The sequence below is a fragment of the Microplitis demolitor genome, chromosome 7, assembly GCF_026212275.2.
Source record: "Microplitis demolitor isolate Queensland-Clemson2020A chromosome 7, iyMicDemo2.1a, whole genome shotgun sequence".
In the NCBI taxonomy this organism is placed as follows: Eukaryota; Metazoa; Arthropoda; class Insecta; order Hymenoptera; family Braconidae; genus Microplitis; species Microplitis demolitor.
The window spans coordinates 9,292,094-9,315,690 of record NC_068551.1 but is presented as its reverse complement, the minus strand read 5'-3'; the positions used below and the strand labels follow the sequence as shown (position 1 = coordinate 9,315,690).

Sequence of the window (23,597 nt, the reverse complement as noted above, 5' to 3'; positions counted from 1 at the left end):
ACTATCGAAAAATACTTAACAATATTTTTTTACTAGAATTATTGTAAAATTATATGTTTAAAAAGAATTCTTTGAAAAACAACAGCTCGATACTTCTATTCCAATTTGAATAAAGTTGCCGATGCTTCTTTGTTACTTATAATAGTCTGATTGGCAAAATTAGGCTATCTGATTATTTTTCTTAATTTTTCTATAAATGATTTATTGATACAGTTTTTTCCTTGTTCTTACCTGATTCCTTTCTTGTCCTAATTTTTCTAAAAAAGTGTGGAACTCTTTATACCTAAACAGCCTTGTGCAAAAACCCATAGTTACTAGTTACTAGTGTTTCCTTCGACATATGTGCCTTGCACAAGATTGTGTAGCAAGGAACAAACTTAAAAATTGTGTAGGATTTGCTCATGGTATTGTAGGCAAGAATATTAGAGATATTCCTAACATGATGCAACCAAAAGTTCCTGACGCATTTCTTGCCCAAGAAACTTGCGTATGGCTTGCTCAAGATCTGTTCAAGACGAGTGATACTCTCGAAACTATTCCTTCCCCCACTATTTTTAACTTAAGCAGATCTTGAGCAAGCCATGCGCAAGGAAGATTCAATATGTTTCTGGCGCCGATTTTCCCCTAGAATTGAATAATAACTTCACCAAAATTCTTGTGTAAGGCCAGCATAAGACTTGCAAGTCAAATCTGCCCTAAATTTCTGGAGCAAAACCTATAGGTGAATGATGACACTAGCAACTATCGAACTTAAGAACAGGCTTGTGCAAGCATTGATAAAAATTGCTCCATTGGTAGCAGTCTGGTTGAGAAAATTGGGCTGTGAGATTATTATTTATGATTTTTCTATAAATGATTTATTGATAATATCCTTGTTCTTACCGGATTCTCTTATTATCCTAATTTTCCTAAAAAAAAGTCTGGAACTCTTTACGTAAAATTTTCTGTATGATGGCTTGCATGTATACATATTTTCCCGCTTCACACTATTTAACATTTATTTAATTCAATTTATTTAATTAATTAAAGCTCATTGTAAATGAAAAGTTCGAAAAAATGATTATTTTTACGTTATTCTGGTTTGTGGTATGTTGTAATTTTTGGAATGATAAAATTTATATTTTTAAGTTTATCAAACTCAAAACATTACCTTTCATTTTGTACACTCTTAAATATATTAAATATATCCAACCCACATTGTTACAATCATGTATTGGATAAATTTAATTAAATAATGCCATTTGTTTAACAGAGATGTACCTCCCGATGTAATGACATTCTCATTGACATTGTATAATAAGGGAAAGAGAAGTAAGGATACGGAAGTAGCAGAGGTGTCTGTAGAATTAGCGAATTTATTAAATGGGGAAGAAATGGATGAATGGTATCCTTTCTCTGGCATAACTCCAATCGGAGAATGGGGAGCATTACGATTACGTATACGGTAAAGATTAAATATTATCTTTTATTCTTTTACACAATACATTTTTATCGTGGTTATAAAAATTGTGATTATATGTTTCGTTGTTCATAGGTACCGGCATGATTTAGCCATGCCTCCTGAAGAATACAGTCCTTTACAACAACTCTTGTTGGATCCAGAATTGCATGTTGTCCGAGCATTAGCGGATGTTTGTCATTCAGACCGAGTACCGTTAGCTAGTAGTCTTTTAAAGATATTTCGATATGAACGCAAAGAAGCGGATTTACTCCGATCATTGAATCAAGCTGAAGTATTTATATTATTACAATGATGTAAATTCTTAATATTTACAATTTTATGAATCAATGGTTTTTTAAATATTTTTACAGGTTGATAAAGAAGATGAAACTCCTACTTTATTCAGGGCTGCCAGTCTTACAACGACATTAATGGACCTTTATATGAAATCGATTTGCACATCTTTCTTAAAAGCTGCCTTACGTGACACTATCATAAAATTAATTGAAAGTAAGCAAAGCTGTGAATTAAATCCGAATAAAATGGATTCACCAGAAGATGCTTGCAGCAATGCTGAATTTTTGTTACAAGTAAGTATTATTTTAGCAATATTGTGAACTCAATCATGATGAAAAAGCGCATTACATTATAAATCAATAAATAGATATATGTTTTGTTATTTTTTGCTTGTGGTAATCCGTATTACATTTGATAACTATCGATATTTTTTTCAGGTTTTAGATGAAGTAACTTTAAGTATTTTCACAAGCCCAGATGCATGCCCTAAAACGTTAAGGTACATTTGCGGCTGTTTACAAAGAGCAGTTGTAGCTAAATGGCCCCATGAAAGACTTGTCAGAACACGAGTTGTTAGCGGATTTATATTTTTACGTTTACTATGTCCAGCTATTTTAAATCCTAGATCGTTTAATCTGATCTCTGAGTCACCACCACCTGCAGCTGCGAGGTATTGAAACTTTCACATTATATAATTACTGTATTAACCTTTAGCTGTAAATTATAAGCTTTAGATTATTGGGCGTGTTCGGCCGAACTAAGTCCTGAGTAAACTTAGTGAGATTTTGTATAGTAAAAGCATATTTACTATATCAAGTCTTACTAAGTCCTTAGTAAATTTGCTCAGGACTTAATTCGGCCGAACATACTCATTTATTTTTTTATTAATGTTTAGATAATTTGAAATTTTGAGAAAGTAGAATCTACTGTCTTCGGTCCTATTTCAGAGAATTGAGTTTTCATCACATGTCGATGTTTTCAGGTCCTACTAAACTATATCCCCCAACCCACCCATGCACGTGTTTACACGTACTGTAACGGAGGACCTTAATCTATTAATATGTGGCTTCAAATAAATAAATAATGATTAAAATAGTGCAAGGCACTACTTAAAGAAATCTATAGTTGTCCCAATGAAAGCATGGGATTTTTTCCCCTATCACCATAATATTAGAATTGGCGTATACACCATTGAATGTGCGCATGTGCAAAACCAACATTTACAGGGTGGGGAAAGAAGCCGTGGTGGGAAAAAAATCCCAAGCTCTTGTTGGGACGACAGTATTAGATGTTCTCAATCACATACCTTGTGCCGACTAATATTGAACTTATGACAATGACACATCATAAATTGGGCTATTCAGTGACTTAAATTTAAGAGAGTAAACTAATAAGTACGTACAAAAAATCGACAAATTTATCTCATTTCATTTATTAAAAATGGTTGGATGTTATTGTTGCACGAAGTCACATTATAAAATGATTAGAATTTACATGAGTTGTTGTTGAGAAAAAATTAAAATAAAATAGAAATCTGTCCGACTTAAAACAGCCGAGATGATGAACTTGACAGTAACGCCTTCCATGATTAGTTTCGGATTATCCTATTAATACCTTGTTGGAAAAGGCCAGATTTTAGTTTACGTCAATTTAAATTGAATATCTCTTCGTTACGACGTATACACACAGGCATACATAAACACATTTTTTTTTTCATTATAAAGACGTCGAAAAACTTTCTATAAGACTTTAGACTTATAAAAGAGATTGGGTGTGTTGTGCTAGTACACTGAGAGAAAAAATACGTTTTCGGAACTAGGAAAACATAGTAAAAAAACATCTCAGCTATTGGCTGTAGTACCCGTAACTAAAGTGTTATAATAAATAGTACTACAAAAAAGTAGCCGATTACACTATTATGCAGTTGAATACACTACTATGATACTAGTGAATATGACTGTTCTGAGTTGGGTAATTTAAATTAAAAATTTCTAGTCAGCGCAACTATACGACATGCTAATAATTTAATATTTATATCAAGTAAGATCAACCAATTGAAGATAATTTTCTTAACTACAAATTTTAAATCAGCGTAACTACACTATTTTGTTACGGCTTATCATTTATATTAAGTTAGATGAACTATGTTACGCTGGGTTGTTTAAACTAAAAATTTAGTCATTTAGACTTTCCATACATACTATCTTCCGAGATTTTGTTTTGATTTTAAAACGTTTTTTTTTTTTTCTTTTTTTTTTTTCTTTTTTTTTTTTTCTTTTTTTTTTTCTTTTTTTTTGGTTAGCTAGAAAGTATTTTTTATTTTTTAATGTCGAGAAATTATTCAAGGAATTATTAATGTCATTATGTAGTTAAGCATCTACTATATGACTACCAAAACAGGTACTTGTCAGTCTGTCAAATAACAGAGGAGTATCGGTGCCAGAATTGTTCTTAAGTATGGAATATAAAAACTCTGAAATATCTATCTAACCAGGAACAGCACAAGAAGTTGAGTGTCATCTAGTGGCGAGCACTGAACTACTTCGGCTGCTGCCTAGCACCGATGACTTTCTCCTCTTCCATATATATATTCTCCCAACAAATATTTCTCTTAAGTCTTTTACATTAAAAATCAAAGAAAATAAAAAAAAAATGATTAAATGTCGATACCACCAATCGTCAGCATTTTTTCCGAAATGAATTTCTATCGTATCGTCCAAAGACCATTTTTTTTTTTTTTTTTTGTTAACTATAAAAGTAATAAACAAATGGATTTTTTCAAAGTCCGGATTGAATTGAAAAAATCGAAAAAATGTTGATACCACCAATCGACAGGATTTTTTCTGAATCGAATTGCTGTCGTATCGTGCCGAGAACTTTTTTTTTTATTAACTAATGTTATAAACAAATAGATTTTTTCAGCTTCTTGTGCTGCTCCTGGTTAGATAGATATTTTAGAGTTTTTATATTCCATACTTGAAAACAATTTTGGCACGAATACTCCTCTGTTATTTGACAGAGTGACAAGTGCTTGTTTTGGTGGTCATACAGTAGATCCTTACCTACATAATGACATTAATAATTCCTTGAATTATTTCTCGATATTAAAAAATAAAAAACGTTGTTAAATAAAAAAAGTGACTGATACTATTAACTTCCCGAGAAAAAATTTTTATATATAATCATATAAAATTATATATAATTATATATAACTCGATTATATATATTCATATATGAAAAATGGCCAAATATAATCATATATAATTATATATAACTGTATATAATTATATATAACTATATATATAATTATATTTGGCCATTTTTCATATATGATTATATATAATCAAGTTATATATAATTAAAAAATATTTTTGAAAAAAAAAAAAAAAATTAAATACCAAATTTTTGATTTGGTTATTACCGCGCGAACGCATTACAAATTCAGAAACAAGAATTGATAGCAGTAAATGATGAAAAAATCCTGGAACATCTGCTGGGTTCGAACACGGCTCCTTTTGGCTGGTAGCCCTGAACGTTGATCACTGGTCCACATCACGAGAGTTCAATTCATGTGCTTAATTGATGTATTTAGAGTGAAATGCCGGTAAAGACCGAGATCATAAGTTTTCGTGATGGATTTTTACACAATTTAAAAAAACTCCATGAACTTATATGAAATTTTATTGTTGTCGGCCTCGATGATAATTATATAAAATTTTATTAAGTTTCTTCAAATTTTTTGATTTTCTGTTGTGATGTGAAATTTAAAAAAACTTATATAAAATTTTGGGAAACATTGAATAATTTTACAAAATTATATGAAATTCAACCGATTGAAAAACTGGGTATTTCCAATTTTTGAATACCATGAAAAAAAAAATTATTTTTTTTTTAAACACCCTAATGATTGTATACAATTATATATGGATATATATATATATATATATATATATATATATATATATATGTATATGTATATATATAAGATTATATATAATTATATATGATTCTATATGAAAAAAATTTCTTGGAATAGTATTATATATAATCATATATAATATATATGGAGCTACATATGACTTTCTCCGTTTAAATATTGTATTATGTATGATCATATATAATCATATATAATTATATATAATTCTATATGGATATATACAATATTATATATAATTATATATGATCATATATAGTTATATATAATTATGTATGATTATATATAAACATTTTTTCTCGGGTTATAAGGTAAATGTCCCAATACCGGAACGACGAAGGGTATATGACTGATTTTTATCGTTTTAAAAATATTCAAATAAATTATAAACCAAAATAATTTATTACATCATATAGAATAGACATTTACTAATTCAAAAATAATCAAATTAGTTCATTTTTCTTAAATTTAATATAAAAAAAAAATTTTTTTCTATGACACCCAAAAGACCCAATACCGGAACGCTGAAATAGCCTTGTCCCAATACGGGAATTCGGTTGTCCTAATACCGGAACAATAAATAAAATAAGTTATTTTTTGCATTTATTCATGGTGAAAATATTAATAATTATTAAATAATATTAATGTAAAACGAGTATGAATGTAGCAGACATCAGAGAACTTTAAAATTATAAATAAATAAGATAAATAATTAAGAAAATAATATTTACAAAAAAAGCACTATCAATTTCAAAATTTTTTGAATTTGCATTTTTTTAAATTTTATATTATTAATTATTTACTCGATTTATTAATAATTTTAAATTTGTCTGATGTCTGCTATATCACACCCATAATGTAAAATGTATTTAAAATTTCAAAATGATTGAATATTCAATGAAAATAAATATTTTGAACTAAAGAATAGAAACAAAATGAATCATTTGAAGTTATACTAAAAGAATAATTTAAAAAAAACTAAAAACAAAAATTTATTTTTATGATTTAAATTAGAGTTTATCTATACTTAATCTATTTTTTATAACAATTATACATACTGCATTAAATATTAGGGCTCCAGTAATACTTAATATTGTACTTGATTTAGCCGGTCAATAAAACTCACCGTTAATGTCTATCGATAACATTAATATGATTGGCTGTTCCGGTACTGGGCACGGGTTCATTTTGGTGTACCAATAAACAAACAGTAAAATTAATATAATAATACTATTTTTTTCATATTTTTAATATGTTTTCTTGAATTTTATGTCATGCAAGATGCATATACAAAAAAAAAATTATTGAAAATTAATTCTATGCATTTTCTATAAGCTTAAGACCATTGACTGATTTCTTAGCAAAACCATTAAGAGACATGAAAAAGTCATGAATCCGAGACTATTGCTCTAATTAACATTTTTTTTTTCATATTTTAAATATTTTCTAAAATCTATTTTATATCTTATTTGTTAACTGAAAGATTAAGGTTTCAAATAAAGAAAGTTTTATTTAGTTTCATCACGTACGAGTTGAAGTATAATATATTGATTATCAAATCGTTCCGGTATTGGCTCTTGTTCCGGTATTAGGACATTTACCTTAGTGAAACAAATAATAGAAATATTATTGTCAGTACTGCACTAGCTTGTTACAAGAACTTTTTTTTTTTGATAGTTATATCAACTATTCGGAATCTACTATGTAGACGTAGTTATTGATACTATTTTAATTTATTCAAATAAACTATGAATAAATTATTGTAATTACTGCGAAGGACTACGTCACAAAAACTAATTTTTTATAGTTATATCAACTACTTACGATCAACTAGATTAAAACGATTACTAATACTATTCTAATTTATTACAGCAAACTATTCAAACACTATTTTTCTCCACTGCTAAAATTCAAGTTTTGATAACTTAATTATTATAGTTGTTAGCGGGAAATAAATCCCTTTTTTCTTTTGTTTAATTTAATTATTAGATTTCTAATTAACCTGAAATAAAACTGGATTAACATTTTGAGCGTAAATTAATTGAGGAGGAGGGTGAATGGGTAAAATAGGTATTAGTAAATAAAAGACGTGATTTGGGTATCAAAATGAAGAGTATATTTTGACCCAAAAAAAGTTAGGGAAAGCACTACGGCATAAAACCCTTTGAAGATGTTACAATGATAAACACGAGAATATTGTTATAAGAAGAATGATGATAACTCGTTGAACAATTGGTACAAGAGTAATGTGGATATGTGCGTGTATGTGTGCAAGTGTATGTAATATGTGAGCGTTTGTAGTTATAAATTACGCGATGCGAAATCGGCGTGTTTATTTTATGAGAATTTTAGGCACTATATACACGTCTGTATATAGGCAAGAGCGATCTAATTGTCCGCGGCGGGACAATTAAATAGTACTTGGCACTAGAGATCGAGTGATTGATGAAAGCTTTCAAGTGTATATGCGCAGAGGCGAAATTACCGATGGATCAGATCGGCCTTACGATTTGAATCGCGCAGAATGTTGAGACATTGAAATTCGTTAGAAAGAACTTAGAAGTTCAATTATATTGTCGATGAACAATAAGGTGTGATTAAACGTTAATCTGATTGATTTTTAAATTAGATTGTTAAATTAGATGATTCGGTTATGTAACGTGACAGAGACGAATATGTACTGCAGTGAATTGAATCTGATCAATTGGAATTGATCGATGATTGATTAGCGACGAGGCCGTTACTTGAATGTTTGTTGAATTCAGGTAATTGTTCACGATCTGATAATTGAAGTGTAATGATAATGAATGAACGCGAGTTATTTTAATTAAGATACACTGAACGCTTATAGGAATGAACGGTATATGATTATTACAGGTTCAAGATCAATTTGTGTTGTTATTATTTAATATTAATACTAATATTAATATTAAAGACCGAACACAATTGATCGAATACGCAATAAAACACAAATGAATCCCGGGTTGAATGGGCGAGACCCACGCTTAACCGAGTCTGGCTTGTTTTTCGTACAACGTAATACGCGCAGTTTGAAGATGGACAAAAATATGATTTAATTTTAATGAAATATATTTAATTAATACCTGGATGATATCAAGAAATACTTATCCTTCCACGGTGGAAGTGAATTATAGCGGATAATCAATTTATTAATGAATATGTAATTGTTGGCTTGAGAATTATAGAGAGAATGCTCACAGTGTGTGCGCTCGTTAGTAAGACTCGTAGTCAACTGTGCAGAAACACGCGGTGACACCGGTTCGTTGGTTCGACCGAACGGAAAAATCAGACAACCGCGCGACAGAGATATGCTGAAGGCATGAGTGCGACGATGATGCACAGCGAAACCGACGCTATAATGAACGCGCGCGTTTACGGTGCGACCCAAAGTGGTGACGAAATTAGATAAAACACCACCAGATGGTGACTCTATTAAAATTTACCCTTTTTTACGTTAATAGGATGACAATTAACATCGGATTTTCGTTATCGACGGAACAATAGTTATATCTACTAATTCATTTCCGCTGGGCTGAAATAGTTACTAACACTACTTTAATTTATTGAAGCTAACTACAAAATTATTATTGTCAGAACTGCCCAAACTTCAGTTGCAATAACTTTTTTTTCAAGTTACGTCAACTACTCAACATTAACTTAGCCGAAGTAGTAACTGATACTATTTTAATTGGTTGACGCAAACTATAAATCGTAGTTATTATTACTATTAAATCTTAAGTTTCAAAGACTATTTCTTTATAATTGTTATAACCAGGTAAAAATTGTTTATAAAGAATAGTTAGTGTTACTATTTTGCATAGTTTCGTGGACTACCGTGTAGTACCAGTGACTACGAAAACTAGTTCACAGAACTAATATTTAATATCTGAGTTGTCGTAGTTCAGGCTACTATGCATTTTTCTCTCAGTATAGTATGAGATTTCTGACTAAAAAACCTCCGTTCTCACGCTCTTCGTAGAATAGTGATCGACCAAAACTGCTTTCGTATTTCATTGATCACATCGTGGTTTATGCTCGTGCATCTTTTCTACTACTATCAGGTCGTAAATTATTTATCTTAAACTCAAAATACAAAGAACTTGTGTGTAAAAGAATCACAATGTGGCATATATGACCCGATAAATTAAAACTCTACTATTTCTATTTACAATTTCATATGTATTAAAAATTTTGTACCTTACTTACTTTTGATCATTAGCAGGAGTGAATTTATTATTTAAAATATACTTTGAATGCTTAAGTTTTGGGGTATTCAAACATTGTTAGATCTAATCTTTCGAGTACTATTTTTTCGATCCTATGCTACCATAGGCACCTTAACATTTTGGGGTGATCGGAGATAATGAGCACCGTCTACACGGAAAAAAAATTCCCGGATTTTTTACGATTTAACTATCGTAATTTTCATTATATGGTATCGTAACGGTGGACTATAAAATTTAAATCATAATTTTTACAATAGACTATCGTAAATTCTGTTTTATAATTAATACTACTACAAGATAGAAAAAATCAGATACTATAGAGTAAATTATACAAGTTGTGTTAATAAAAATTACAATGCAACTATCGTAAAATGAATGAGCCGGTAATGTAGAATTTCTTCAAATATAAAAGTATAATTAGAAGTCAACGGAGTAAAATTTATTTTCTTAAAAAAGTAGAATTTAAAATAAAAAAAAAAGAAAATTTATCATTTTGTATTTTTTTTTTTTAATAATTAAATTGAGAAGGTAAATACAATGTCGAAATAAAAATAAAACATGTTGAAGTAATAATAATAAAACATTTATTTAATATTTTTTGAAATATACTTTTTTGGTTTATAAAATTTATTAATTATTCATTAATTTAACTTATAAGTTGTAATATCACATCAGGTTCAAAAAGTATTATACTTGTTTCTTTTTGAATAAAAATAACTCATTCCTTTATATCCAAAATATGCACATGTAGGAAATTAAAAAAACCATAGGTGCAATTTTTTCGAAAATTTTTTTTTTTTTCATAATTTATCATTTTTAAACAAATCCAAAAATTATTAGGCATCGGCTAACTTCAATAAGAAACATTTAATGTCCATAATTTAAGGTTATTGAACTGTTTACCTCATCGCCAAGTCGGATAAAATTATTCATTGTCGACAAATAAATAATATTCTGTAACAAAATTAGGAGAATTGAATTTATTAAAAAAAAAAAAAAAAAAATCATTCTTTTAGAATCATTCATTCTATGACAATGATACTACTTGTTTATAAAAATAAACTTCATGTCCAGATAAATAATTCTAAAACGAACGAAATACCCACAGAATATTTAGTTTAATAAGAAATGAATAGTAATAAATATACTTACATCACCAAATTATTATATTCCTTAATTTATGTAGATTTGTCATGAAGAAAGCACAGTTTTTTTTTTTAATTTTTTATTTGTCATTGTCCGAAGAATGACACGAAAAATAACCTCTATTTCTGCACTACAGTGGAGGTAAAGATGCACTGGTTTATAAATATATATAGTTGAACCACAAATAATACGAACGAAATAGATGTCATCATTTGTATATACATATATACTCTCACGCAAGCATCACATCATGGTATTGTGACAACATTTGTCTTTCATACGTAAACGCTTCAGATGGCATATACTATACCATTTCAGAAAATTTACAATCCAACTATCGCAATTTTTGTGGCTTGTATTGTAAAAACATAGAGGCAGCACTGTAAATTAAAAGGAAGTATAAAAGAATAAATATTATAATTAAATCTTATTTTTTATTCTTTTCCTATTTACGATAGTAAGATTGTAATATTTCTTATTGAATTTTATACAACACACTCTTAATGAAATTACGATAGTGAATAGTAAAAAATCTTTTAGAAACTGTAAATTTTCGTATCATATATTTCAAAGTTACAGATAATAAAAGTATAGTCCAAGGTTACGATAGTAATATTGGAATTTTTCGTCGAATTGTTTTTCCGTGTATAGAAACAATACTCAGAGAGTATCAATCATATTTCTATAATCCAAGCTTTTTCTATTTATGTAGTATAAGTGAAACGCTAAAGGTTAATATAATGTTATTTTGTTTACATATATATTATTTTAATTTATTGTTGAAATATTTTATTTAGGTCGCTAGTAATGGTGGCTAAATGTTTGCAAAATCTGGCTAACTTAGTTGAATTTGGTGGGAAGGAACCGTATATGGAAGTTGTTAATCCTTTCATTCTCAAGAATAAAGAAAGAATGGTTGTTTTTCTTGACCAGTTATCCGTAAGTAATTAAGTATAGCATGAAAAATAACTGTAGATGTTGCTAGTAATTATAAATAAGCAAATTATTTTTCTAGAGTGTTACCGAAAAACCAGAATCGGAAGGTGTCGAATATCGAAACAAAAACATTTCCGATACTGCCAGAGACTTGGCAACATTGCATCATATATGTGTTTCTCACCTACGTGAACTTCAAGTACTCTCCAAAACTCAGGTACATTATAAAATATGAATATTAAATAAAGCGGAATGAAAATTGAAAACTTAAAAAAAAAGTTAGTCAATTATTCCATTCAGAATTTCGGAATGCCAGTTATTGTAAGATATTGACGTTTTGAGGTTTAAAAAAATATTTTCATTGCCCATGATGATGTTCCTTCTCGATGTGAACATTCCTAGTGAATGCAACACGGTATAAGAGTTAGTGATTGCAACAGTAATAAAAATCAGGTATAAAACAAGACACGTGGTATCAGCGAGTTCAAGCACGAGCACGTGATAATTTAATGGATGTAATTAGCCGCGAACAATAACTGATCGCAATGAATAGTCGCTTTAATATAAGAACTAATCATTGAGACTATTAAACGAACAGTTAGTAGATTGTTAACACAAGAGAAATTAGTAAATAAATAAAATAAACATCCATATTAAAAACATAACTATATAAAAAAAAGCATGAAAATGAACTTATATATAATAAATATAATTATTTTTAAATAAAATTTTTTTATCAAATAATAATCTAATAATTCAGAAAAATCAACTGGGTAGTATATAAATACCCCATCAAAAAAATCCATGTAGGTTTGCATGAGAACCCATTGGAATCCATATAGGAAAGTATAAATATATACAGGAAATCTTAAGAATTGATACAGGAGTGAATGAATTTATATAAGAATCCATGTAGGGAACTATAGTTTTCTGAATTTCCATATGGAAAATCTACATAGAAAGTTGTGGTATACCTGGATGCAATCCTAAATGGATTTATTTGATAGGGCATTTATGATTGCATGAGAACCCATTGGATCCATATAGGAAAGAATCCATGTAGGGAACCATGGATTTTCCATAGAAATCCAGCATAGATCTCTATGTCGATTCTTACACAGGTTCTTACACTGAGAGAAAAATTTATTTGAGCCAAATAAATAGATTTATTTGACTGAACAAAGTCACTTATTTCATTCAAATATATATTCGTTTATAGCTAACAAATGGCGCTACGGTGCCACCATTCAAATAAAAATTTGTTAACTATAAAAAAATCATTATTTCATTCAAATGAACCATATCTTTGTCACACATAAGTATTGATTGGGTCCATTAAAATATGGGATTTATTTGCCTGAAACAAATCTTATCTGGCTCATGTAAATTGTTCTCTCAGTGTATGGGAATCCACACCATACTAAATTCATAAAGGAACCTAGCATGGATTAGGAATTAGGAAAATTAACAAAAAGCGTCACGCGATTGATACAAATACCATTAAAAGCGTATGCGTTTTCACAAACTTTCCTGGACTGCAGTACCTTTGTACGATTCCTAATTTGGTGTTTTATTAAAATTATTTGTAGTTTATACTCGCTCCGTGCGAAGTCATGGTAGGGGAAACTAAATCGATGCCAGCGTGAGCTACGGATAATTTTGGTACTTAAGGAGGATATTTTGTTCTTTTGGTGTATTAAGTACACGTGTTAATTAAATTAATTTTTCAATTAAAAAAAATAAAATGAGCCATTAAAGTTTCTGTTTTTCTGACTGCAAACTTACAAGCAGAAGAAACGATTGTAGATTTTATAAATTTCCGGTTGCTTCATGGAACCAAAATCAAAGAAAAAAATAGATAGCTGGAGTAAGAACGGAAAATTACTACCATAACTTCTATTTCAATCATAAAAGTAACACTGAAAATCACAGACATCAAACAATTGATAGGTTTTTTTTTATTGACAGTTAATTAATATTCTTAAACAATAATTAAGAAAATTTACATTTCTATGTGTTCAACATGTTTTCATACGTATTTAAACCATTTTATTCATTTATTTATTTTTTTTTAATTATGTAAAAAAATAAAAATTTATTTTATCGATATATAACAATTTTGTGAAAAAGATAATAATTTTAGTTTTTTAAGAAATTTTTATTTTGTGTTATTATTTTTTAAAACTTTAACAGTACTTATAACCAAATTTTCACTGAGTCAAGTATTTTATTTAGTATTTTTTTCTTGATCATACTGAATTATTGTTAACTGAATTTATAACAATAAATAGTAAGAATTTATAAAACTTTTCGCTAGCTTTTTATAGTTATAGAATTACTAGCAGATCCCGTCCGCTTCGCGGGCAATAAAAATGTATTGCTAATATAAATTATTATATGTATATATATTAAGGTCTGCCCCGATCCATTTTTCTATTTTCCATTTAAATAATACAAAATTTTTTTTTTTTTTTTTTTTTTTTTTTTTTTTTTTTTTTTTTTTTTTTTTTTAGAATTTTCTAGCTCACAAACGAACAAACGGATTTTTATGTATGATAAATATTTTTATAGGAAATTTAACACTCTCCAAAAAAAGTCTCTTATCATTTTTGAATAAATCCAATTGTTTAAAAGTTATCTGAGCTTAAAATCAAATTTATAGTAAATTTTGAGATATTGCCCAAATAATTTGCGAAGCAATGAGATGTGTTCTACTAACGCTTTCTCGATCCGAGCTGATTCACTCACGTAGAAAACATTTTTTTACTTTTCCGGCGAAACTATCAGCCTTATCACAAAATATCACAGAACTTTTTTATAGGTAATTTTATTCCACACAAATTATTATGAATATATTGTTTGTAAATTCCGCATTGTTTTTTAGTTATTTTTATTTCAATGTCAAGCTCTCAAAATTAATCAAAAAAACTATTTTTTTACGAGCTTGAGATTGAAATAAAAATGGCTAGAAAACAATGCGAAATTTTAAAAAACTTTATTTATAATAATTTGTGCGGAATAAAATTACCTACAAAAAAGTTCTATGATATTTTGTAATAAGACTGATAGTTTCGCCAGAAAAGTAAAAATATCTCAAAATTTACTATAAATTTGACTTTAAGCTCAGATAACTTTTGAACAGTTGGATATATCAAAAAATCATAAGATACTTCTGTTTGTAGAGCGTTCAATTTCCTACAAAAATATTTAACGTACATAAAAATCCGTTTGTTCGTTTGTGAAATAGGAAATTTAAAAAAAAAAAAAATTTTTTCTCGTGTTATTTAAATGGAAAATAGAAAAATGGATTGAGGCAGACCTTATTATTATTATTATCAATCTTAATATTATTATTAAGAGCTCGAATTGGTACCAAAATTTTTATTTTCAGATATACTTTTAATTTTTGGATACCATATAAGAAAATTAAAAAAAATTATCTTTTTTTTAAACACCCTAATATATATTGTAACATGATGAAAAATTCGACATCGACTCGTGGTTTGGAATTATTTAAAACATTAAATAGTTATCCGATGAGCAAATTCTAATGACATCTAGAATCAAAAATTTCGCGACTTGGTTATGCAACCGACCGTTACAACGAAGTTTAGTTGTGCTACGTAAGATTGAAAGAATATACTCACTTTTGAAAAAGCAAAATATAATCATTAATATGCTGTTAGTGATATTAAAATTTTTTACATAATAAATCTGTATGTCTATGTATGATATAAAAGATAGTATAAAAACAGATAATGCGCTATCAAATGTGATAATAGGTAACTACGCGTCAGAAGTATGCGATTAGTTCAAACTTACGAGTTATTTGTTTCGCATCAAATCAAGCTATTCATATTTGAAAATCATTCGAAACTTTCAGATGTTATGTGCACCCTAAATTTTTTTTAAATTTTTATTATTAGTAATTGTCAAATTTTACAAAAAAGTAGCTCAGCTGATACCTCTTTTGTGAAATTTCAACGATATCGAGCGACATTTAACAATTTACATTTTGACTTTAAATTCCAGCAATTCGATTTCCCGTTCATGTAACATGAGAAAATTTTTTTTCCGGTTTCAACTTGATTTTTTGGTGTTAAAAAAATTTTTTTTGAAATGAAGAATTTTCAAGTTTTTATAGGGTGCGGAATTTGCTACAGAAAAGTTTATGAGAGCCAAGTAGGTACGACCATTGATACTCGAGTTACAGAGCTTGAAAGGTTGGCCTTGATTATAATTGGCACAAAATCGTCTAAAATTCAGAATTCATCAGTTAACGCAACAAATTTTAACAAAATTTTTGTATATAGTTCATAAATGCCCATTAGGGTGATTCAAAAAATAGCAAATTTTTTTTTTCTTCTCTCAAACAGGTTTAAAAGTTTCATTTAGATATTAAAAGACGCCTGTTAAAATTAGAGCTCTTAATATTAACATTAAGAGGTTCCGCATTGCACTTTTCTATTTTCCATAAGAATAACATGGAAAAAATTTTTTTTGCATGTTCTGATTTGTATAACTAGCTAACGATGCATCATAGAAATAATCAACAGGCTCATTTTTGTAGGAAATTGAATGTTCTACAAAAAAAGTCTCTTATCATTTTTTGATAAATCCATTTGTTCAAAAGTTATTCGAGGTTGAAGTTGAATTTACATTAAATTTTGAGATCTTTTTACTTTTCCAATGAAACTATCAGACTTATCACAAAATATCATAGGACTTTTTTTGTAGACATCTTCATTTCCTAAAAATTATTACTTATAAAGTTTCTTCGAATTCCTGATTGTTTTCTAGTTATTTTCATTTTAATCTCAAGTTCTTAAAATCGATCAGAAGATTATTTTTTTTATGAGCTTGAGATTAAAATGGAAATAACTAGAAAACAATGCGGAATTCGAAAAAACTTTACTGCTACTAATTTCTAGGAAACAAAAATGTCTACAAAAAAAGTCCTATGACAATTTGTGATAAGCCTGATAGTTTCACCGGAAAAGTAAAAAGATCTCAAAATTTAATATAAATTTAACTTCAACCTCGAATAACTTTTGAACAAATGGATTTATCAAAAAATGATAAGAGACTTTTTTTGTAGAACATTCAATTTCCTACAAAAATGTGCCTATTGATTATTTCTATGATGCATCGTTAGCTAGTTATACAAACCAGAACATGCAAAAAAAAATTTTTCCATGTTATTCTTATGGAAAATAGAAAAGTGCAATGCGGAACCTCTTAATGTTAATATTAAGAGCTCTAATTTTAACAGGCGTCTTTTAATATCTAAATGAAACTTTTAAACCTGTTTGAGAGAAGAAAAAAAAAATTTGCTATTTTTTGAATCACCCTAATGCCCATGTATGAACTATACATGGCTGTATTTGGCCATATATAATTCATTAATTATGGACATACATGATCATATATGCCCATGTATGATCTATATATGCCCATGTACGAACTATATACGGCCATGCCTGGCCATAAATATTTCATTTTCACGGGTAACAGATTCTCATTTTCAGAAATGTATATCATACACGGAAAAAACAATATAGTAATGGCAACTCTCTGGGATAGTGTTGAGTACTTTCTGTAAAAGAAAAATTTCAGACAGTACTGTATGCTATCTAGACTGTATCAACTACTGTCCGAGATAATACTCAACACTACAACTATGTATGGCCATATATGCTTCATATATGAACTATATACGGCCATACACTGAAAAAAAGAAATATTTGTCCCAAAGAAATCAATTTATTTGTGGCTTTTTTTCAAATATTTATCAATGACAAATAAATATATTTGGTACAACTAAATATGACAGTTGATTCAAATAATTTTATAATTTGACAGAAATATATCATTTATTTGTGGTAATTAATTGATATATTTGTGGTAGATATTAAATTTATGACAAATAACCTAAAATTTGGCGGTACTATACATATATTTGAAGACCTTATTTATTTGTAGCAATTGGATCATTTCTTTGACACAAATAAATCACTTATTTCACGCAATTAAACTACTCAAATATATTATATGTTTCTCACAATCAAATATTTATTTGGGCATATCCAAATATACGATATCTTTGGCTCAAATAAATCTTTTTTTCAGTGTATATGTTTAATTAATCACAGGCATACAAAACCATGTATGGCTATATATGATTCATGCATGGCCATGCATGACTGTATCAATCCTGGGAGTACATTGGGGGTCGTTTTGACCTCAGAATTTCTTTTATCCTAAAATATTTCTCAAGTTAGGTTTGATTTTCATTAATTTTTTCACCGTTAAAAATTAGATAATTCGAAATAATGATAGTTGTATTCGAAAGAGCATTGTTTTACCTAAAAAAAAAAACGTCATGACCTGCATTCCGATAAAATGCATAGTTTTTGAGATACAACTCTTTAAAAGTGAAGTGGGGTCAATTTGACCCCGTGTATACTTCGAAGGTCCGTTCGCAGGTGTGTACTCCGAGGGTTAAGTTGGTATGCCCATGTATGGCCATATATGCTTCATCTATGAACTATATACGGCCAAACAAGGCCATATATGTTTCATTTTTCACTGGTATTTAATAAGCCGTTTATTAATATTCAACAAACTGTGTATTAATATTTGATAATGACTTACTTGGGAACAATCTAAGTAAACCGTTTATATGGGATTCTTAGTTCTGCGAGATTTTCCGTGAGCCCCTGGGGGTTTACATTGTCATATGCGCCTTTTATGTCTAGTAGTGCTCTCACTACCGCCTTATTTTCTGCAAGTGCATTATAGATATCTGTTGCTTGGGAGGTAATGTTGTTAATACACGACATCCCTTGCTTGACGCCGTATTGATGCTTAGAAATTTTGAAGTCGGATTCGATATAAAATCTAAAGTCTTATTTTAATCAGATGTTCAAAGATTTTCATGATCGACGAAGCTAGAGTTATCGATCTGAATCCCTTTTGGTTTGGTTTTGGGATTCGAATTATGTTGTATGTATTCCAGGCTGTTGGAGTTTCTCTTGTTTCCAGGATTCTGTTGTAAATGTAAAATGTGTGTCAGAACTACTAATACCTCCTTTGAGAGGTGTTGGATACAAACACTCGATATTTCATCGAGTTCTGCTGCTGATTTTTCCTTAGCTTTACTAATAGCTGAATCTACTTCTTCTATTTTAAACAGGACCCAAATTCCTTTGACTGCCTTGAGGTCTCTGCCTGGGACTGAAGGTATGGTGACCGAATTATATGCTGTTGGTGGTGCTAATTTGTCTGTCGTATTTTTTTAAAGTAGTAGTGAACACTGCACTAAGTTCGTCGATATTCTTTTTTGCTTGTTCGCCTTGAAAAATCTTATTATGTTCGAGACTTCAGCAATGCTGGTGTTTGGATTGATAGAACTATCAAAATCATGGAAAGACTTTAATTTTTTCTTTCCTAGATTTGGATTTGATGCTTCTATCTGATCCTAGCGAATTCTATTCCACCAAGTCTTAGGAATTATTTTCTTTTGTTGTTTATCAAACGTTTTTTGTACCACTGCAGCAATCGCTCCGGCTTCTTTTAACGCTTCTTTTATATCTGTGCATAATTGGTCGAATTCTGCAATATAACTATGTGGAGCTTTTCTGTTTTCATTATTTTCGAATTTGTTTATCAAACTCTTTTTGAGTGTTCCAATCTACCTTACTCAATTTCAGTTCTGGTCTAGGATCCCTACTATCCACAATGCTGGATCAAATCCTAAATCTTATAATGAAGTGGTCGCTTCCACTGGGATCCTCTAAAACTTTCCATTGGCATAGTTGGACTAGTACTTGATTTACTAAAATAATATCAGGACAATTAAAACCTGAGTTTTTGTTATAATAAGTTGGGGTTTTGTCATTTATAATATTTACTTGTGTTGAAAAGATATTTTTGATTGAGCGTATCAGACACCTCCCCGAAGCATTTGATTTTTTACTGCCTTAAAGTTCAGCCTGGACATTTAGGTCCCCTGCTATTACAAAGTGATTGTTGTTTGCAATTTTTACGCATTCTTCCAGTAGGGTGTTCCAGCTATCATAATTAGTGTTTTGTTTTGGAGGTCTGTATAGACTAAAGATAGTTAATTCTGTGGGACCTGGTTCGGTTTATTTAGTATTTTAATTTTCACAGCGATAGATTTAAATTCTCCTCCATTAAATATGGGATGGTCTAAAGCAATATTGTTGTACTCTATTCCTTACCGTATTCCTGTTGCACTGCCTCTTCCATTGCCTTCAGGTCTATCTAATCTGATGATATTCATCCCCAGTAGATCACTTTTTTCCGGCTTTATCCTGACGGTACAAATTTTGCTGTCCGCTTTGTGCTATAAGTAAACAGTACGGCTGATTACTGACCGTAAAATTAATTGATGACACTTGATAACAAAGAATTGACCTCGTTACAAGCCAATAAGGAATTTTTACATTATATTTATTTAAAAGCTTTGGCACACGCTGATGAAAATTCTGGCATCAGATGTCTGGTTTGTATGCAAGTGGAACGTAGGTATAATAGCTCTCTGGTAGCCATGACGAATTAATGAAATTAAGCGGCATCGGAATTGATGCATAGTCATCGTACCCACCTGATCCTAAGTGGAAACTCTCAGCTATCGGTCAATACAAAGTAGGAAGACTCTTCTGGTAGAATGCCGTTCTTTCTAATGCCAGTCCGCTTATACTAATAGAGGTAAGGTAGCCAACAATAGTCGGAATATTGCATGATTTCTCCAGAGCGGTTATTACGTATGCTGGTTGATCAGAGCCAATTAAGTATCTACTGACGAATTACTCAACACTAGGAGGCCCGTAATGGGATAAACCATAACTAGGTTTAGAATAATTAAAAATGAATCCGCAATTGTGCGTTTTATATGAGTACTAATTCTGGTAATATATTTAGGAACTTAAACGCCCTGTTATAGCGAATACATTATAAGAACTCTAGAGTCCTGTTGTAGTAAGTGCACGGAGAAAAAAAAAACAGTAACCATTACTGCGCAGAACAGTAATCCAGTCAATTGAATAAATATAAATATAGTAAAATATGCTTTTACTATACTTAATCTTTCGCCCAAACACGCTCATTGACTGGATTTCTGTTCTGCGCAGCAATGGTTAATGTTTTTTTTTTCTCCGTGTGTAATACAAGAACTGCTCAAAAAACCACTCTGGTGGTAGGGGAGAGTACTTTAAATAATAATAATTATATAAAATAATAATTATAATATAATCTCTGCCGATAATTGGGTTTTTGAAAAAAAAAAAAATTATCGATTTTTTTATTTATTTTAAAACTTTGACACAAATTATATTGATAGTTGATGCGAAAAACTTTAAAACGAATTTTTTTAAATTAATTATAAGCAATTGAAAATTGATAAAATTTTGAAAAGAATCACGTGACTACGAACGCGCCACGATTGGTCGCCATGTTTGTGACGTCACAATGATAAAGGAATTTTACGATAGTACAGTGTCAATGCCTTCTACACGTGAATTGACTAAAAATATCCGAAATTTAGTTAAAAAAAATTAATGAAAACAGGTAATTTTATTTAGTCATGTGTGATAAAAGATTTATATAGGCTAATCCCATTTGTGACGACGCTTAAGGTTTCAGACAGTGCCCCCCACTTTTTAACAATTTTCAATGACTTTCAATTGTCATAAGCGTTTTAAAATTTTATCAATTGATTAAAAAAAAATTAAAACCTTAATTGAAAAAACGACAACGTAGTAGTAATTTCGTCGGAGTATAGATTTGAAAAGAAATTACTTACATTTGATAACAATTTGGGGTTAAACGAAATTTGTTAAATAAATTTCAGTGAAGTTTTTATGTCAATTTTATAATCCGAATTTTTTAATTTTTTAGACAAATCTATTCAACAAATTTTGTTTAACTCCTAATTGAGAACAACTGTAAGTAATTTTTTATAAAGTCTATATCTCGGCGAAATTACCACTACGTTATCTTTTTTTCTATTAAAGTTTCAATTTTTTAAAATAATTAATTAATAAAATTTGAATACGGTTGTGACAGTTAAAAGTCATTGCATATTTTAAAAAAGTGTGTCGCCCGGGGGGGGGGGGGATAAGCTGTCTGAAAATGCCCTTAATAACTTAGAGGAACATTTAAAAACGTTTTTGCAGGAGTTATTTTTGTAGAATTTGTACACAATAGTACAAAGCAAGCACAATAACTTAAAGGGTTCGACATTTTTTATATATTTATTGATATATTGACGATAATAACGAGATATAATCGATTCAAAGTCAAAACACTATATCAGCTTTATGCTACAATGAGTAGAAACTAACATTGTGACGTCACACGCGCTCGGGTTTGTTCAGGAACTGCCGGCGTGTTTTCGGTACTGGATTTAAAATTTATTTTCAATTCAATATAACTTCTTAATTATACTGAAAAAAAAAACAAAAAAAAAACAGTTTTGTTATAAAACTTACATGTGATCTTTCCATTTATTACAAAAAAATTTTTTTTTTCAAAATTCCAATTTAGGTAAATTACAGCTATGTTACCCTCGACATTTACAGCCTCATTCCCTGATAATCAGTTGAACTCAATTTTACGTCAAACAATACATAACTTGTATTGGTTTACGTAAAATTGAGCTCAACTAGTTATCAGGATTACAAAGCATACGAAATATCAACATCACATGGTAAATAATCAAGTAAGCCTTCTAGATTCTCAAAACGTTGACATCTGCCAAATATTTGATTTTTAAAAATCAGAATTAAAACAACACCTCCCTAAAATTTTCGAATTTATATGGATTAATGTTTATTTTCTTTTGTTTTAGCCGACTATAAAGCAGCTGGTAACTGTTACAGAAATGTTAAGTAAGCATAAACAAAAATACATGGAGATGATACGGTAGTGCTTTTTATAGTATCAATTATAATTATGCCAAAAACAATGAAATTTTTTAAAAATATAAATGTATTCTTAATGTAGCGCAGTATTTAATAATATGATAAAAATGACATTTTTAATTGATTAAACTCAACAGACTGATGTGCCATATATATATAAGTGTAGACGTACATGCCTAGTTTATATATAAATATATTTAACTAATTTTTGGAATTATGTAACTTTATATGGTGTAAAAATATAGATATATATAATTATGTTTTATTCAGCGATATCTTGCAGTAAAAGATGTACGACAATTTTATATTGATTTAGGTGCTGTGTAATAAAAAAAAAATCATAGACATTACGCTATTCACTGTCTCCTTTTTTTTATTTAAGGTTGTTCGGACATTACTGCGACATTTAGATGAAAATCTAAATTTTTAGTATGTTATTGAATTATATTAAATACGTATAAATCAATTTTTTCAGGGACATCTGACGAATAGTTTTCACGTTATTAATTATTGGAATATCGTAATTTAACATACAGAGTATAGGAAATGTAGACGAATTGCCCTTGTATCGAGTAATGTAGTTGCTCCCTATAAAGATAAAAAAACAAAAAACTTTCTTTTTTATTGATTAACTATCGTAGAATACGTTA

General features: G+C 29.3%; 1 protein-coding gene across 2 annotated transcripts in view; it reads left to right on the top strand.

The window, feature by feature from the left end:
• LOC103572256 (ras GTPase-activating protein 1) overlaps positions 1–23,279 on the top strand; it is a 72,126-nt gene extending 48,847 nt beyond the window's left edge. For both annotated transcript variants that reach the window (XM_014440173.2, XM_014440172.2), the window contains 7 exons: positions 1,253–1,444; positions 1,535–1,733; positions 1,813–2,031; positions 2,176–2,408; positions 11,863–12,004; positions 12,081–12,218; positions 22,875–23,279. In XM_014440173.2, coding sequence (XP_014295659.1) covers positions 1,253–1,444; positions 1,535–1,733; positions 1,813–2,031; positions 2,176–2,408; positions 11,863–12,004; positions 12,081–12,218; positions 22,875–22,952 — 1,201 coding nt within the window. In that variant the 3' untranslated portion in view covers positions 22,953–23,279. The remainder of the gene's footprint in view (positions 1–1,252; positions 1,445–1,534; positions 1,734–1,812; positions 2,032–2,175; positions 2,409–11,862; positions 12,005–12,080; positions 12,219–22,874) is intronic.
• The last annotated feature ends 318 nt before the right edge of the window (positions 23,280–23,597 follow it).